The 18,490-nt window shown below is 38.7% G+C and overlaps 1 protein-coding gene across 18 annotated transcripts in view; it reads right to left on the bottom strand.

Moving 5' to 3' along the window:
* Window positions 1-18,490, bottom strand: part of lrrc7 (leucine rich repeat containing 7) — a 617,417-nt gene that overhangs the window by 346,839 nt on the left and 252,088 nt on the right. For 13 of the 18 annotated variants that reach the window (XM_072574143.1, XM_072574142.1, XM_072574141.1 and 10 more), the window contains 2 exons: window positions 5,279-5,481; window positions 230-347 (listed from right to left, as the gene is read on the bottom strand). In XM_072574143.1, the coding sequence (XP_072430244.1) occupies window positions 230-347; window positions 5,279-5,467 (307 nt within the window). In that variant the 5' untranslated portion in view covers window positions 5,468-5,481. Of the gene's footprint in view, window positions 1-229; window positions 348-5,278; window positions 5,482-11,162; window positions 11,199-18,490 lie in introns of those variants that run through there. The other 5 variants (XM_072574147.1, XM_072574158.1, XM_072574156.1 and 2 more) reach the window with 1 other exon arrangement.

The following is an 18,490-nucleotide window of genomic DNA, read 5'->3' as shown; positions in this document are numbered from 1 at the left end:
TAGGATTGGTTCAGTTCTGAATGCTTCTATAGTCGGCCACTTAAGATATTCTTTGCTTTTTTTAACATTAAGATTGGCCAGTTTGGTAAAATAAAACAGCAGATGAAAATTTAAAGAAAAAATTGATCCATCTCTCAAAACAGGAAATACGTGCAGTTAAACAAGTAGAAAGCTAAAAGCCACGCCAATTCAATGTTTAATAATAAAAGCAGGCATGTTTTATGCTTACCATTTTTGCTGATGTCTAGTTCCCTTAGATTCACCAGGCTGGCAATGGTGGTGGGCAGATTAGAAAGATCATTGTCTGGAACACTTAGTTTACGGAGAGCTTGGCAGTTGAACAATTGCTGTAATATTGAGAATCAAATTAGAAGGCAAATGTTTCCCTTCCTCTGCTCTATAAAGAAACATTCCATCATCACTGGACTTCATGACATGTGAATCATCTTGATTGTAATTTTAAAGTGAGACTATCGCATAATTCAGTGGTATTGTTTTCATTCCTTATGCGCTACATGAGAGATGAAGATTAATCAATCATGTGTTCTTCTACTTCTACTGTTTTAAGTATAGAAATAAAACCTAGAGAGCAGCTTGTTTGATGTTGCAATATCAGACATAATATTAGTATAACATTCTTTTAAGGCATCATGTCACATCTTATTTAAAATGGAATGAGAAATCTTGTGAATAAAGAAGAATTAATGAAGGGAGATACATAGTATAAGCTTGAATTTATCATTTGATTGTATATCTAAGTGAATACTCATAATACCTACTTTGAAATAATGTAACTATGATCATGTGATTTATAAATGACACCAATTTTGCATACTGATTGCAAGGTCCACATTTTAATAACTGCAAATAATCAGTGTTCTATGACAAATGCAAAGTACTGCAGATACTGGAGATCTGAAAAAAAAACAAAGTGCTGGATAAACTCAGCAGGTCTGACTACATCTGTGGAAAGAAAAACAGAGTTAGTGTTGTGAGGTTGGTTGAGGGAGAAATGTCGCCTAAGAAACCCTGCCCCTAACAAGACCTACATCTGACCGCATTCTCCCAGAATACCAAACAGACAACTCCCTAATTATAGCATTTACTTACACTTTAAAAAAAATAGATTAGTGTCCTGGCCTCAGTCACTTCTGCTGGTGTCCCATTTCAGCTAACTATCATATTTTCTTTAAAAAAGATATTTTTATTCCATCCTAAATGAACTGTTTCCAATGGTTTTTAAGAATGTTGGAATATGGATATTAAACGTAAGAGATTTAGTACAGAAATCAGAAGAAACAAAGGATCATGAAGATGTTGATCGCAACACAGATTGAAACAAACACCATGGACAGTAAATTACAGGGTGTGTGCGCATGCACCCAACGGGGAGGTGGTGGTAGGCAGAATGCTAACTCCCCTGGAAGGAAAAGTCCACATGATTTGACAGGTCAGAAAGAAAACCACCCTGCAGCCAATATACTGCGGATGGTCTAGTGCTGGAACATTGGACTTCTGCTAGCTGTGGGCCAATATGGTAGGCTACTATCAGTCCCAGCAGCACTACAGCTCAGCAGCAGCTCAGATACTGCTTGGACTGAAGGAAAGCCAATGAAGTGAGCTGTATGGATCCTGGAGTAAAGTTAGAAAGAATATTGGAAAAGGATGCATTTGCCCTACTTGGGCAAGAAGGGGAGGTGCTTGGGAAGTGGGTTTTGCAGTATAGGTGGATGAGAAGGAAGTACTAACTTTTCGCAAGATGCCTCCTTTAATAAGTTTCTAAAAAAGCTCAACTGATCTTGAGTTATTTATGCAGATCTGGTGATGAGCTGCTGATTTTGGAACTTGCCCACTATCCATATGATGGGGTGAACTAGCCACCCAAATAATTTTACATGCACCCATGCCCAAAAAACACAGCTGGTGAGGGCACATAATGACCAGCCCTACAATTTAGCGCTAGATAAAAGCTGTGAAGAGAAAATAATATTGAGGCCGTTTATTTTATTTATTCATGGGATGTGGGTGTCACTGCCTAGGCCAGCATTTTTGCCCAGAGGGCAGTTAAGATTATCGCTGTGAGTCTGGAGTCACATATAGGCTAAACCAGGTAATGATGGTAATTTCTTTTACAGCTGGCCCTTCAAGGAATCTCAACCTAAAGAGACTTGTCTTTCTCTCTCAAGTCTTAACAATGACTGCCTCTATCAGTGAGATGCCAACTCTCTAAGAGGGCAAGAAATTCAGAGAGGTAACCCAGCAGTAGCCTTTTAATTGAAAGTTATAATTAAAATTCCCTCCATGGCCCTGTTATGCCCAACAGGGGCTTCGAGCCTGTACTTGATCACAGCTGGAAAGTTTTGATCAAAAATGAAAACACCATTTGGAAACAAACCTGATTATGTACATGTACATTAAAAATATAAAAGAATTCATGGAAAGTGTATGGAAACTAGATTAGAGTAGATCACTCCGATTGGAGCCGGCAACTGTATTTCTGAAATTGACCAAATTGCTTCTTCATTTCTTTTGATGAAATGGAAATTGACTTCTCCTTTGTACTACTTCTAAAACCTACGTGACTCTCTTATGTCGGGGTGATTGAGAACATCCAATGCAAAGGCATTGTAAAGCATCAGCATGATCTTACATTTAAATTTATCTGATTTAGCAACACAAATCAGCATCCCATTGGATTTGGTTATCACTGTCTCACTGTTTTTAATCTTGACAAGTAGTAAGTCAACTGACACCTCTAGGTTGATTTTAAAACTTCTCTTAGCAAAATCCATCCCCTTCATGTGGCTACACATTTATCTTATTTTTATTCTGCATTGAATCCCTTCTGTTTTCCAGTTTTGAATACCATTTGGCAATGTGTACTACTGTTTTGCCAGTGCTAGGCCCTGCTGTGGTTTGAGGCTATGTCAGTACTATGATTAGGCAATGTTAATGTTAATAAGCTGGAAGATGAACTGTGAGGAAAAGACAGATGCACTTCAGTGTGTTTTGGACAAGATGAAAGTGGGCAAATACACGTCAGGTACAGTACAACATGGAAAAATCTAGCAAAAACAGGAAGTCAAATTATTATCTAAGTGATATAACTTGAGAGAGGGGATTGTGCAATCAGACCTGGGTATCTTTGTAGATCAGTCACTTAAGGGAAACCTGCAGGTGTAGCAGGTGGTAAAGATGGTAAATGATATGCTGTCCTCCTGAGCAAGAAAATTTGAGAATAGGAGCAGGGATGTCTTGCTGCAGATTTATAGGGTTGGGATGAGTGGAATAGTTTGTAAAATCTTGGGGTCCTTATTTGAGGAAGGATGTTTCTGCTATAGACTAAGTGCAGACAACATTTACCAGACTGATCTAGGATGATGGGACTGATATATAGTTGAATCAATCAGGATTATATTAGGCAAAAGTGAGGACTGCAGATGCTGGAGATTAGCATCGAAGTTGCAGTGCTGGAAAAGCACAGGTCAGGTAGTACCCGAGGAGCAAGAAAATTGACATTCCAAAGAATTCCTGATGAAAGGCTTTTGCCTGAAACATCGATTTTCCTGCTCCTCGGATGCTGCCTAACCTGCTGTGCTTTTCGAGCACCACACACTCACCGGATTATATTCACTGGAGTTCAGATGAATGAGGAGAGATCTCATAGAAACCTATACAATTCTAACAAGATGAGACTGGGTTGATGCATTTAGGATCTTCTCAAGGGCGGCACAGTGGCACAGTGATTAGCACTGCTGCTTCACAGAGACCTGGGTTCAATTCCAGCCTCAGGCAACTATCTGTGTGGAGTTTGCACATTCTCCCCGTGTCTGTGTGGGTTTCCTCCGGGTGCTCCGGTTTCCTCCCACAGTCTAAAAATGTGCAGGTTAGGTGAATTGGCCATGCTAAAATTGCCCGTAGTATTAGGTGAAGGGGTAAATGTAGAGGAATGGGTCTGGGTGGGTTGCTCTTTGGGGGGTCGGTGTGGACTTGTTGGGCCGAAGGGCCTGTTTTCACACTGTAAAGTAATCAAGTCTAAAATAGTGGGGGAGTCCAACCAGGGGTAGGTCTAAGGATATTGAGTAGAACATTTATGACTGAAATAAAGATAAATTGCTTCACCCAGAGAGTGGTAACCCTGTGGATTCATGACCACAGAAAGCAGTAGTGACCAAAGATTTTAAGAAGGAGTTGAATATAGCATTTCACAGTTAACAGATCAAAGAATGTAGGGGAATAGCCGGAACGGGCTGTTGAGTTGGATGATTAACCTTGGTCATAATGAATGATGGAGCAGTCTCAAAAGAACAGAAGGGCTGATTCCTGCTCCTATTTTGTATGTTTCTACATTTGAGGCATATCGTAGCCGCAGTTGCACATATTGTACATTTCAAATGTATTGGTTCTTGTTGGGGCAAAGAAGAATCTGAAAAAGAATCAGTCTCTTTAATGCTAAACTTCTTACCATCATTTGGTGAAAGAGGAGAAATCAATCTTATTTTTTAGCTTTATTAACAAAGTGAAACATTATAAGTATATACCTTCTAACTTTCAAATATATGCCAATGTCAAAAGCCAATTAAATGATCAACTTAAAATATTTACTTAAGAATCGTCCCTTAAAGGGACATTTTCATGGAAAAAGAGCTTACACAAAATTCTTAAAACATAACCCCCAGGGCTGATGATGCACTCTTTCCCCACTTCATGCAGAAGACTTCAAATACACTAGTGAACATTCTGGGCAACCTATCCAAGGAAACATGGGCATGAATGCAATCACAGAAGAAGAGTAGACTGTCAATAAGAGGACCTCCTCAATGGCACACTGCCTGGGTCTGTTAATATCCACTTTGGTTAGTTCAGAGCAGACCCATAAGTAAGTCTCCTGTATTCCTTTATGCTGTTTTGTACAAATGAGAAACAAATTAACAAATTAAAAGACCTCTCATGGGGTATTCTTACAAAAAAAACCCTAAACTTTAAAGGTAAAGTTCCAATTAAAATACCAGTTCCTGTGTTACCCTCTAGTCACAGATAAACACTTGGAGGTTGGGTTAGATTACTCATAGTATTTTCATAAATGGCCCTTTACAGCCTGCAGAGGTGGGAATCAACCATATCATAAATACAAGCTGGATTTCATTTCAGATCTCCAAGATGAGATGTCAATCGTTCATTCATTGCAACATCCCATTGTCTTATGAATTACTTTAAAAGGAAGTATTAAATTGTGAAACCTCAACTACGTACACTTCGTAGTTTTGTCTCTTCCTACCTTGGGAAGCTCCTCTATTTGATTAGCATCTAAGTAGAGCTCTTCCAAAGATCGTTCAAAATTGAAAATCTCCTTTGGTACATGTTGAAGGCTGCAGTGGGAATAATCCAATACTGAGATGACCTCTTCTTCACCCCGGAAACATCGGCAGGGCACCAGGCGGCCAATAAGTTTTCTCTTTGTTGTCATCTCCAGACACTGCACTGCAATGACACAGAAATAGATACTAGTGAATGTATTTTTTAAAAAAGTATGATTAAAATGTTAACACATTTCTGACAAAATGTAAACACAAGTATTGAGACATTTCCTCTCAGCATTTTCCATCATTTCTTGAAGGTAGTGGAATGTCCAGGAGGCAATTTTCATGTTGTTGCATTCATCTGGTACTGTTCTAAATGAACATTGCTTGTATGATGATAAAGAATGATTGGGGTGGCAAGGAATGGACTACTGAAGGTGGAAAGCATCAATGCTTATCATTGTATATAGTCAAAACTTTAAATCCAATCTAATACATTTGTAATCTTGATTTTTAACTTTTATTTAAACTAGAAGTGAATGTTGTTTTAAATAGTGAAGTGATGTGGTTCCATATTAATACTAATCTTTGTGAGAACAAATGTTTTTCCTAATATCACTTCTAGCTCTAATTTTAAAGTTTGTGAGCTTGGATTTCCCAATCAGAAGGAAATAGTTTATTCCATCTGTTCTGCTAATTCTTTTTGGTCATCTTAAACACTTCAATTTGATCACCTGTTAATACTCTATACAGAAAAGAACACAAGCAAAAACAAAACACCTGCGGATGCTGGAAATCTGAAATAAAGATAAAAAGCACTGGAGAAATTCAGGTGTACCAGAAGTTTGAAGAAAGAAGGAGATTTAATGTTTCATAATCAATATGACCTCTTTGGAATTGAGATCAGAGGTAACAAAATGCCTTGTGCTGTAAAGAAACATGGGAGTGTAGAACTGAAGGGATGACCAGGGGAATGTTAGAGGATGGTGGAGATTCGAGATCACAGTTGCAACATAACAAAAGCCCCAAGTAAATGGTGACAGTTGTTGAAAAGTGAGTTAGATCCAAATTAAGTGTTAATAGCAGAAACTATGTCAGCTTTGCTCAAGCAAAACTAAGAAATCAAAAAGACTTCACAAACTGTAAGCAGATAAGTTATAAATATTTCTGATTTACTTACTGCTTACCAATCAGCCCTCTCCCTTCGAGCCTCTAACTATGCAGTAGGACAAGACTACCACAGTTTCCTTGTGATGTCACTCCTTGTTTCTTCCCAACAAGCCTCTTCCAGACTGCAAGGCTACCCAGCCAAGACTCTAAAGGTAAAGTCATTGTGGTCTTACCTCTCATTAGAGTGAGGTGGCCGGTGATGGTTTAATCTAAGAGTCACCATGTCTCAGGCAAGGAGAAGGTTGAGAAGGAGAGTTTGTGCCTGCCTGCATTGCAATCCAGTCATCCAAACAACTGAACTAACTGACCCCTAACCACCTACAGTTCAGACTAAAGTGCTTAAATGAAGTACAGTTTCCCCAGCTTGCACTGGGCTCCATTGTATCACTACCACAGACCTAGGACAGAAAAGGAAGCATGACAGGAAGATGGTGCATTAAAATCACAGCAAGAATCCTTCCAAAAATCTTGACATAACTCACAATGAGCCAAAAAGACATAAGATTTAGCCCTGCATCTGTGAGTCCTGTTTCTCAATAGTGCAAAATTAGTCCAAAAATTCTGGAAATAAAGCACTGAGTTTTATGGGGTTTGCAAGAGTATAATGGGAAGCAGATCTGGGCTGAAAACGACTGAGAAATGGTAGAGTTATGAGAGTTCTTGTTAACATGGCATTCTGCCAGAAGTGATGAAAGCAGAGATCAGCCCTCCTGCCCAGATGCCAGTTCTACCATCAAAGAGTTTTTTCTTGCTGCTGCTAGCTGTGGACTATAAGCCTTTTGCTTCTTGGGGATACCACCTAGTGAACCAGTAAGGCCTTCCGATAGGGCTTTTCTAATCAGAAACTCTCTAATCCAAGGAATGGCCTCCCAGAAGCAATAGCCACTTCTGTGGCAAACATAACCTGCACTCTCTAGCAGTGTCACTCCTCATCATTAACCACAGTGACCCAAAATTGTGCATTTTCAGCAGTCCAGGAGCTAATGAGACTGAGATTGGCCAGAAGGTGGTGAAGGCAGATTCTCCCTACTTAAAGGGATGGGAGCCACGATGAAAGCTCACTGGATGCACAATGGGCCTAATACCCAACTCAGGTTCCTTCAAATGACTATGGTAAGACTGTCCTGTCTTTCTGGTCCATTTTTGGAGCTATGTCTGGCCTAACAAAATCCAGCCCTCAACAGAATCATCAGCATCAGTATTATAGCAAACAAACATGCCCACATCTTGGCTCCAATCTTTTATCTAAATTTTGATTTCAACAAAAGATTTAATCTGAAACATTAATCTGAAACATCTTTCATCTTTACAGTTGCCTGTTATGAAGCAAACATAGGAGGTTCTATAGTCCCCCAAAAGTAGAGGAACAAACTATAGGGAAATCACAGATGTGCAATGATAATAGAGTGGCTACTTTAATTATTTAAATATCAATTGGTGTGCTGTTACATTAAAGTGTAAGGAGAGTGAGGAGTTTCTTAAGTGTGTTCAGGAAAAGTTCCTTGATCAGTGGATTCTCCAGCCAACTAGAAAAGGACATTACTGGATCTGCTGCTAGAGAATCAGCTGGACCAAGTGGTTGTGGGGGACATTTGGTTAAGAGTATTCATTATTAACAGTAGATTTAGCTTAGTATTGAAGTAGCAGACCAAACAACCAGAAGTGTAACATGTATTTTTTAAAAATTAGATTCCCTACAGTGTGAAAACCAGCCTTTCAGCCCAACGAGTCCACACTGACCCTCCAAAGAGCCAGACCCTCCCACCCAGACCCATTCCCCAACATTAACTCTGACTAATGCACCTAACCTACATATCCCTGAACACTAAGGGCAATTTAACTTGGCCAATTCTCCTGACCTGCATATCTTTGGACTGTGGGAGGAAATCTGAGCACCCAGAGGAAGCCCATGCAGACACGGGGAGATGTGCAAATTCCACACAGACAATCGCCCGAGACTGGAATCCAACCTGGGTCCCTGGTGCTGTGAGACAGCAGTGCTAACTACTGAGCCACCCTGTCACAAATGTTTCATGTTCAATATCAGTAGAAGCAAAGTTTGTCGAGGTAAGGAGAATGAGTATGAAAATTGGTAGGAAGTATGTAGAATAAAGGCTGACTATGCTTAGGATGAATAAGTGGCCTCATCCACTTGACTTGTGTACAGTTTGCTGAAGGAAATGGCAGTGTTTCCTGTATTGCAATCTTCCCTACCCAAGGGGAGGTGTCAGAGACTTTTGGAGGAAGGTAAATGCTGCACCCCTATTTAAGAAAATGTTCAAGGACACTTCTTCTGAGTACAGGTCAGTCAGTTCACTATCAAGATTGGTAAAAGTTTTAGAAATGTTCAAGAAAAATTATCAGCAGACTTTAATTATGGAGAACCAACAAACTTTTAGGCAAGTTGTGCTAGATTAATCTATCTGAATTTATTTGAAGTATCAGGAAAGTTTGATCAAAGAGAATGCAATGGATATTATCTATACGAATTTTTTAAGAAAGAATTTTGACAAAGTAACATACAAAAGGCTGATTAATGTATGATGTTCATAGAACAGGAGGGTTAATCAGCTTATATAAAAGAGTTGGCTTAAGGACAGAAACAGAGGGTTGTAGCTAATTCTTTTTTTCAGATTGAAGAATGATAAACAGTGGTGTTCCCCAAGAGTCAGTGGTAAGACCACTGTCAGACATAAGATCAACCTACTTCTTTCCAATTTATATATTTATACATTAAATTAAACACCTTTTCTTCATCTTTTAGTCTTGGTTTAAATTTTATTCGTGATTTGTAATGATTTTCTATTCAGATTCTTAATTGTAAATGGCTGTTTATGAAAGTGTTGGATAACAAGTGCTGTAACTATTTGTTCTGGTCGAGGGTGCATGCTTGCAATGAGAAGTTGTCGAATGGATCTGAAGATGGAGGACTGGAGAAGCCACTAACAGACTGCACCTGCTAAGTAACTACCCTGATATTCAAGTCAGAATTAGAGCCATCCAGTTTCTCACCAGCACCTACGAGAATTGCAAACTGCGTATAAATACGACATTCCTAATGAAGGGCTTATGCCCAAAACATCAGTTCTCCTGCTCCTTGGATGCTGCCTGATCTGCTGTGCTTTTCAAATGTCACACTTTCCGACTGCGTATAAACGAGGTAAGAAGAGACACAATTCATAGGAATCAGATGTTTGCCAATTAATAACAAGATTCTCATTTGAACATTGGAACCTTAAGAGGAAAACTGGGCTTTATTTTCTTGGTAAGAATCATATTTTTCATTCTCATTGTATTTCCCATAATTTCTCACCATTGCCCATGTCATTCATTTTTTGGGAATATTCCATCCACTGTGTACTATGGAATGTTATTTTTGAGATTAAGTTAGGTTAGAGAAGCTGGATTTGCTTTTTTGGGAGCTAAGGAGATTGGAGAACAGATTTTAAGTTCTCATATTATGATTGCTGTTACACAAAAGTCCTTTTACTCTGAAGTTATTAATTATTCCTATTATAATACACAACATCAAATCTAATACAGCCTGTTGCCTGCTCAATTCAAGAACATGTTCCAATAAACTAGCTCAAAATCATTTTTTGAACTCTTTAGCAAGATTACTGTTATCAATCTGATTTTTTCAACTGATCCACAGATCAAAGTGACACATGATTATTTCTGACCTCTCGTCACAAATATCCAATCTTTTCCTTGTATACTTTTTCCTACATCGTAATTACTGTTCAGGAGCCAGTGACCTCATTCCTCTCCTTATCCTTATCTCCACCCAAAAGCAATTCTTCGATCTGATACCCTGAATCTCAGCCATCTCTATGGCACCAATAGCATCACTGACTAACTGTGTTGCCCTTCTGTCTTTAGATAGCTTCTGATTTCTTCTTGAATGCCATAAACTACTCAATATTCAGAAGCTGATCATTGCCATCATGCAGCCACAACTCCATAATGGCTATTAGATTATATTTATTCTCTTCTTGTGTACTTTGAATTCACTTACTTTGGTATGAACATGTAATTCAGATACAGAGCCTTTTTGTTTTTTGTTACCTTTGTAGCAACTAGTCCTGACTGATGGTATGTTGTTTGGTTTTATCTCTCTGTCCCTTCCTGTCATTCTCCAAACTTCATTTTCAAGATGATTTAGTTCTCCTGCCTTGGTTCCCTTTGTTGTTACATTTTACCTAGCTTGACTCTCCACACTCTTTTTTACTTGCACAATTATGCAGCTTGCAAGAATACCACTCCTCGCATAGTTCAGGTGCAAGCCATCCCAATAATACTGACCCCATTTCTCCAATACTGATGCCAGTGTCTCTGAACCAGAGCCCACATCTCCCACGTTAGTCTTTAAGCCAATCGTTCACTTTTCAATCTTATTAATCCTGTGGCAATTTGTATATGATCTTTGTAGTAATTCAGAGAATATTACCATTGAGATTTGCTTTTCAATTTAGTACCTAACTTCTTATATTCCTCTTTCCTAGTTTTACAAATGTTATTGGTATTGACATGGACCACAGCCACTGGATCTTTCCCTCCCTATTATATGTTATTCTCCGGTTCAAAGCAGATATCCTGAACTCTGACACAGGGCAGAAACAAAATGTACTGAATCCGTGCATGTTGCTGCAGAGAATAATATCAATACTCGTTAATATATTACACCCTCACCTCTAAAATTGTTTCCTGTACCATCATGCAACGACCAGTGAGCTCCAGGCAGGCCCAGAAGTTCCTGGCCTTTGATTTGGAGCACAGAGAGGTGCTCACAGAAGATACATTCTCCCTAAGGTGCACAGCCTCTGAACTTTCACTCTGTATGTGTAGGAAATAGAAATAAGAGGCTGGAAAAATTGTCTGCTCTTATTCTAAACTTTCCAAAATGATTGATTGTAAGAGGAAAAAGATACATTAGCATGTTTATGGGAAATATCCATGGAAAACAATAATCTGCAAATGAATAACAGGGTTGCAAATCTGTAGTTTTGCTTAACTTTTGAGGCCATGCGAGGTTTGCATGACTTCATTTGATATGAATGACTCAATAAATAGATGAATAAATTGGCATTTTGAAAGACTGCACATCAAGCATGGAATGAGTGAGCATGCAGAATGGTATTTTCTTGCTGAAGATTTTACCTTCAACTGCACAAGACAAGTTTTGTAGCAGTTTAAAATACTATATGGAGTTACCACATCAGTCTCTAAAATCCAGTAAATGGTATCTAAAGCTTATCATTCACCACATGATAATTTTTTTTTAAATGAGAGGTAGGATTTTCTGTTGTCTGGACCTAAGCCCCAGTTGCTGAGAGCAGTCACTCAAAATTGATTTAACAAATGACCAAAGTTCCTCCAGCATTCTTGTTTTTATTATTGATTGAACACCAATTGGCCAATAGGGGACTCTCAAGCTTGGAGGGACAAAACAGATAAGAGGGGAGGTATCGCCACATTGATACATCCTCTCAGCTAATTGCAAGACTTCTGAAAAAAAGTCTCAGCTGTCTGACCACTATTGCTGGAGGGAGGGAGCATAGGTTGGAACAGAGAGGCCTCAAAATCTTTCTGGAGCACTGATCCCTGGTCTACAGCTAGGGGTATGCCTCCAGAAAACTTGTGTTCCCAAAACTGCAGCGGGTGCATTGGCTGATTGAAAGATTTCAGGTTCCTTTGGTGAATGGCCCTCATTAGCCTCAACTTTCTTAACTCATTCTGCTGCTGGCAAATAATTTGTGACAGGAGCATGTATTCCTCCAAATCAGAAGGTTGAATGTTCACATCGCAGCAGGATCATAGAGCTTTAATGGGATTTGTGACGCAAGTCCAAGCTCAAGTCCCACCTGCTTCAGGGGTGTGCCATAACATAACTGAACAAATTGATTAAATTTTTAAAATCTGCTTCTTGTAATCAAATTGCCATTTTGTCCACAAGCTATTGTTCCCCAAAATTAGTCACAGAATGGTAGTGGCAGTAAACTAACATACCGGCTTGCTGTGAAACTACCTGCTCACCTGCTCCATTCCTACCTTCACAAATCTCTGAAAATCCTGGCTGACATTCTTCCATTACTAAAGGTACAGTAGAAATAACAAGGCAAGTTAAAACTTTTTAAAACTTAAATTATTTTAAAAGGCAGAAAACATTTGAAAATGGAATTGAAACAACCTACAATTATACTGTGCCTGAAGTGTATAATTTAAAAATAATATACAGGAATAAAAACAGTTCAGAGATGTGATTGAAAGCTTAGTAAGACATAAAATGATAAGAGCAAAAAGGGAAAATAGCATCAATACATTTTTTTAAATGGTGGAAAGTTATGCTTTGATAATTAAGATAGTGGCTTGGGGTTAATATCAATGTAATATTTCAACTCCTGATGCTTCATTAATTTAAATGTTACATTAGTGCTTAATTCAGTGGTGCAGAGTTTGAAGTGAAACAAATCCACTAGGTTTAGGGAGATAATAATCTGGATTTTACAGCTGTAAAATTGTCGCCATCACCATCATTACTTCTGAAACTGACAGTACTTTCTGGTCTCCTCACTTGCATGTTTAAACCCAGAAATCCTGAAGTTGACGTCAGCGATTCTTCACACCTCATGGTAGCACTTCACAGATGCAAATCTCAGAAATTCATTATGTTGAACACAAATCTGTACATTTTATGCAGTTAATCCCACTGTTTAAAGCCTTGAAAAAGTTATGTCAATTTGAATGAGATGGAACTGAAGTTTTGAACAGCATACTTAGACGTTGTTATTTATGGAAAATCTTATTGACCCTGAGAAACTAAATGCTACATTCGTGACATGTCAAATTCCTTTCTTATGATTAAATGATCCATTGATTGTCAGAATAACTGTTAGAAAACTTAATTATCATTCAGCTTCTATTTTCTTGTATATGTAACAATTTTTGTTTGTGCTCTGTAAAATATTTGAAAAGTGAGGGATATCCTGTGACATTCATTTTCTGGTTTTTGGAATTCTTGAATGTGATTGGTTACTTATCTGACTTAATGCCATCCCTGTTTCAGGTCACCACAGATCTTCTATGGCCGACAATACAATGCAATTAACCTCAGATGAGGCAAAATCCACGTGATAGATATCATTCAATATTTTGGGAAGTTTCGTTTTAAAGGTATTGTGATGCTGCTTTCTATTTAGTATGATATAGAGGTCCGGTGTTGGACTGGGGTGGACAAAGTTAAAAATCACACAACACCAGGTTATAGTCCTACAGGTTTAATTGGAAGCACTAGCTTCCAGAGTGCTGCTCCTCAAATAAAATTGTTGGACTATAACCTGGTGATGTGTGATTTTTAACTTTATATTTAATAGTTCGTGGAGTACTTCAAGGTAGTGCTTAGAATCATTTTTTTTAAACAGGTCAATGAAAATACACAGGAATTTTGTTTTAACAAAATTTCTCGGAAATCATGTGACTTTAGATAATTGCTGGTCTTCTTTGCTTGAACTCACATCAGGAAAAAACACCTATTTTACAATCAGGTTTTATGGCTGTTTGGTTTAAACAATGTTTGCAAGTTTGGAATACGCTGCAAGTTGTATCACCTATTTCTGAAGCACTGTTGTGAAAAATTTAGATTAAAACATGATTGTTCTGGAAGACTGTGACTGGAAGAACTTGTCAATATTGAATTTCCTGGCAGGATATGTCTGCCGAGAGCACCGAGAAACCAGTACATGTTTAGTGACTTGGTAACATATGCAAGAATACCTGATTTGAAACATTGATGCCTTATATTTGTTACCAACAGAAATAACCACCCATAATTGGAAACTGATTTTATTTTCAAATGAGAGTCTGCAGAGAGATTTTTAAAAACTCTAATAGTGTGTGAATCTGCATGTGTTTTTTGCCTATTAAAAGGGGCAAACATTTATACATTCAAATTACAAAATGTGTGTGCTAACCAATTCTGTATCTTCATTGGATAGGTTTTGTCTTATAGAGTCATAGTTATAAAGTCATAGTCATACAGCATGGAAACAGACCCTTTGGTCCAACCAGTTCATGCCGAAAAATCTCAAACTAAACTAGTTCCATCTGTCTGCTCGTAGCCTATATCGCTGCAAACCTTTTCCATTCATGGGCTTATCCAAATGTCTTTTAAACGTTGTAACTGTACTCACATCCACCACTTCCTCAATTCCACACACGAACCACCCTGTGTAAAAAAAACCTCTCCTATCACCTTAAAAATGTGCTCCTGGTGTTGAAATTTCCCATCCTCGGGAAAAGACAACTACCATTAACCCTATATATACCCTTCATTATTTTACAAACTTCTATAAGGTCGCCTGTCAACCTTATGTGCTCCAATGAAAAAATCTCAGCCTATCTAGCCTTTCTTTATAACTCAAATCTTTCATACCCAGCAATATCCTGGTAAATCTCTTCTGAACCCTCCCAGCCTAATAATGTCCTTCCTATAACTGGTCACAGTATTCTAGAAGAGACCTTACCAATGTCCTGTACAACCTCAACATATCTTCCAAACTCACATACTCAAAGGACGAAGCAATGATCATTCTGTATGTACAAAAGCAACTTGGTTGATAGGTCTTTTTATTCTAAACCTGATAGTGAAAGCATACAATTGGCCATATCAAGATTAGGATTTAAGACTTTGAAATTGATATTGAGAATTATGTAGCAGTGGAACTTCGAGAAATGAGTGTCCTCCTGCTCTGTCTGTTGTAATAAAGTTCACTGGTGAATGCACTTCAATTGTTGATTGTTTAAAGATTGAGCAACATTGTTAGACAAAGTAAAAAAAGAGGGTTTTTTTACTGCAGCTAATTGTTTTGAGTGAGTGCAACAAATCTAAGAATAGATATTCCTCCGTTCACTTTTTCAGTGAAGAGGTAGAAGTGATCATATTGTTATACTCAAAGAAACTCTAGTCTAGCGATTTGGCAACATGCATTAATGCTTTCACAGAGGACTCCAGGCACATGACCTAAACTTTAATGGTGAGATCAAAGGCCTTGCAATGTTGGGCCTCAATTTCAAAGAAGCTAACAAAAAGCCAGGCAGCAAAGAGGGTGCCAACATTGACTGCAAGCAGTGAATCAGCCCTCAAGTAAGTAAAGCCAGGGGTTCAGAGAAAGGAAATCTAAAGAAGGGATCTCAGAGTGTGGGAAATGATTGGACACTGAGTGTCAGAAAAGGAAACAGGTCAAAAGCATCAGCTTCAATTGCTGACGGTTAGTCATGAGGAACAAAAATGAGATACAAATGCCTTTCCTTCATGATATGCCCCACATCACATCTCTGGCTGCATATATCTGCCTGCCTGCTATGTGCTGTATTGGAGACTTAGGCCAGTTAGTACCCATAAAGTAAGTGTTGTAGGGCCAAACTTATAGACCACTGCTTCAGACTCTTGCCTATCATCTTTAAAAATGAGAAACAGAACAAAACACATCTCGGGCTCTCCAAAAATGGAAGAGGTATCACATTCATAACTGCCCCGCAAAAATATTTGCTAGAATCATTTTTAAACTGAAACAAGTATCCTTTCCCTGTCTTTGTATTTTACCAGGCTTGTTTCCATGGAGACACACTTGTAGATCCTGCATCAAGTGTGTTCTTTCTAATTCATTTGAAAAACAAATGTGCAGGCAGGAAAATTATTTTTGCCAGTCACATGAATTGGCAACCCGCTTCACCATGCCCAATTTCTTTGTCCACTAGCCATTGACCTCAGTCAAAAATAGAGAAAAAAAACTGCAGGCTTTCTTCACTAAAAGGAAATTAATGAGCTAATTGTTATTTTATGACAATCTTTATGAGAGCCTATGGATACATTGACTGTTTGGCTCATCTGCTGGGTCACGAGATTCTTGAGTCACTGGCCAGGTGAGTATTGAGAAGCTTCCCACTTACTGACTCATGGTTTCTATAATGAGCATGTATTCCCTGAGTTGGACTGCAACCAAGAATAAAAAATTCTGCAGCCATCCTTTACATAAGTACTACAATCTGGATTTAAATTCAGATTTTAAAGTGAGGGACCCAAACCTAATGCTTTTGACACTGCAGCAAGAATGTTACTGCTGAATCAGTGACTACTATCAGCTGGACAAAGTGATATTCACCTTTACTTATAACATGTTTTTATTTCCATCATTCTTCTTAAAGCTTAGTTTGAATTTATTAACAGCCATGGTGCATTTTCAGGCAATTATGGTGTTTGTTTTCTTCTGGGTTTTGGGGTGAAGATTGGTGTTGGGTCGCACACAATGTTTTGCCAAGGTTTTTCATTTTTCAAGTTAATAATACTGAATACTACCTACATAAACTGGTATTAAATCTGAACATGTATTAACATGAAAAGGCATAATTGAAACAAACATATAAAACCTGAAGAATGGAAGAGGGCATTCTGGGAACAGCACCAAGTAATTTTAAAAATTAGATGTTCCCACCTCTGCGAAGCAACAACACAGGATTGCCTGCATGACAATCAGTAGAAATCAGCATGCAACAGACAGGGCGAAGTGATCCAACAACCAGTTGATCAGATCTAAGCTCCTGCCACATTTACTCATGAATGGCGGTGGATAATTAAACAATTTAACAGGAGGGGGAGGCTCCACAAAAATCCCTTTCCTCAATCATTGGAGAAGCTTAACACATCAGTGCAAAGGACAAAGCTGAAGTTGTTGCATCAATCTGCAGCCAGAATTACAGAGTGGATAATTCATCATGGCCATTCTCACGCTCCTATCATCACAGATGCCAGCTTCAGCCAATTTGATTCACTGAAGACACTGGAGATTGTAAAAGCTGTGGAATCTGACAACATTTCAGTAATAGCACAGAAGATTTGTGCTGCAGTATGAGCCATGCCGGTAGTCAAACTGATGCGCAACAGTTACAGTGACATGTACCTGATGATTTGGAAATTGTGCAGGTAATTCTCTGCATAAAAAAAAGCACAAATCAAATGTTGCTAATTAGCATCCTATTAATCTACTCTTGATCATGAGCAAAGTGATGGAAGGGGCACTGACAGTGCTATTAAGTAGCTCTTGCAATGAAATAACCTGCACTCTGATGTTCTGTTTGAATTTTGCCAGGACCACTCAGCAGCTGATCTCATTTCAGTCTTGATCCAATCATGAACAAAAGAGCTCAGCTCCAGAGGTGAGGTAACAGTGATTGTCCTTGATATCAAAGTGGCATTTGATCAAGGATGGTACCTAGGAACCCCCTAACAAAACCAGAGTCAATGGGAATCAGGGATATAATTTTCCACTAGTTGAAGTCAGACCTAGCACAAAGAAAGACGGTTGTAGTTCCTGCAGATCAATCATCTCAGCCCTAGTACCTCATCATAGGAGTTCCTTAGGGTAGCATCTTACACTCAACCATCTTCAGCAGCTTTATAAATGACCTTTGCTGCATCAGAAGTGGAAACATCCATGGATGATCGCATAATGTCCAGCACTACTTGCAACTCTTCAGATAGTGAAGCAGTCTGTGTGCAACATTCCGAGTGGAAAGTAATATTTGTGTTACACAAGTGCTACACAAAGACCATCACCAACAAAAGAAAATCTAACCATCCAATCCTTGGTGTTCAATGACATTACTATTCACAATCTCCTTACTATCAACATCCTGTAGGTTATCATTGAACGGAAATTGAACTTGACTAGCAACACTGTGGATAAAAGTGCATTGTAGCAGCTGGGAATTTTGAGGTGAGGAATTCTTTAGTCTCCCTGATGCCTGTCCACCATCTTCATAGCACAAGTCAGCAGCATGACAGAATATTCTCCACTTACTTGGATGTGTGCACTTAGAGTCATAGAGATGTACAGCACGGAAACAGACCTTTCAGTCCAACCCATCCATACCAACCAGGTATCCCAACCCAATCTAGTCCCACCTGCCAGCACCCGGCCCATATTCCTCCAAACCCTTCCTATTCATATACCCATCCAAATGCC

The sequence above is a fragment of the Chiloscyllium punctatum genome, chromosome 7 (assembly GCF_047496795.1).
Source record: "Chiloscyllium punctatum isolate Juve2018m chromosome 7, sChiPun1.3, whole genome shotgun sequence".
NCBI lineage: Eukaryota > Metazoa > Chordata > Chondrichthyes > Orectolobiformes > Hemiscylliidae > Chiloscyllium > Chiloscyllium punctatum.
Note: the sequence above shows the minus strand (reverse complement) of the source record. Positions and strands in the feature narration are given on the sequence as shown.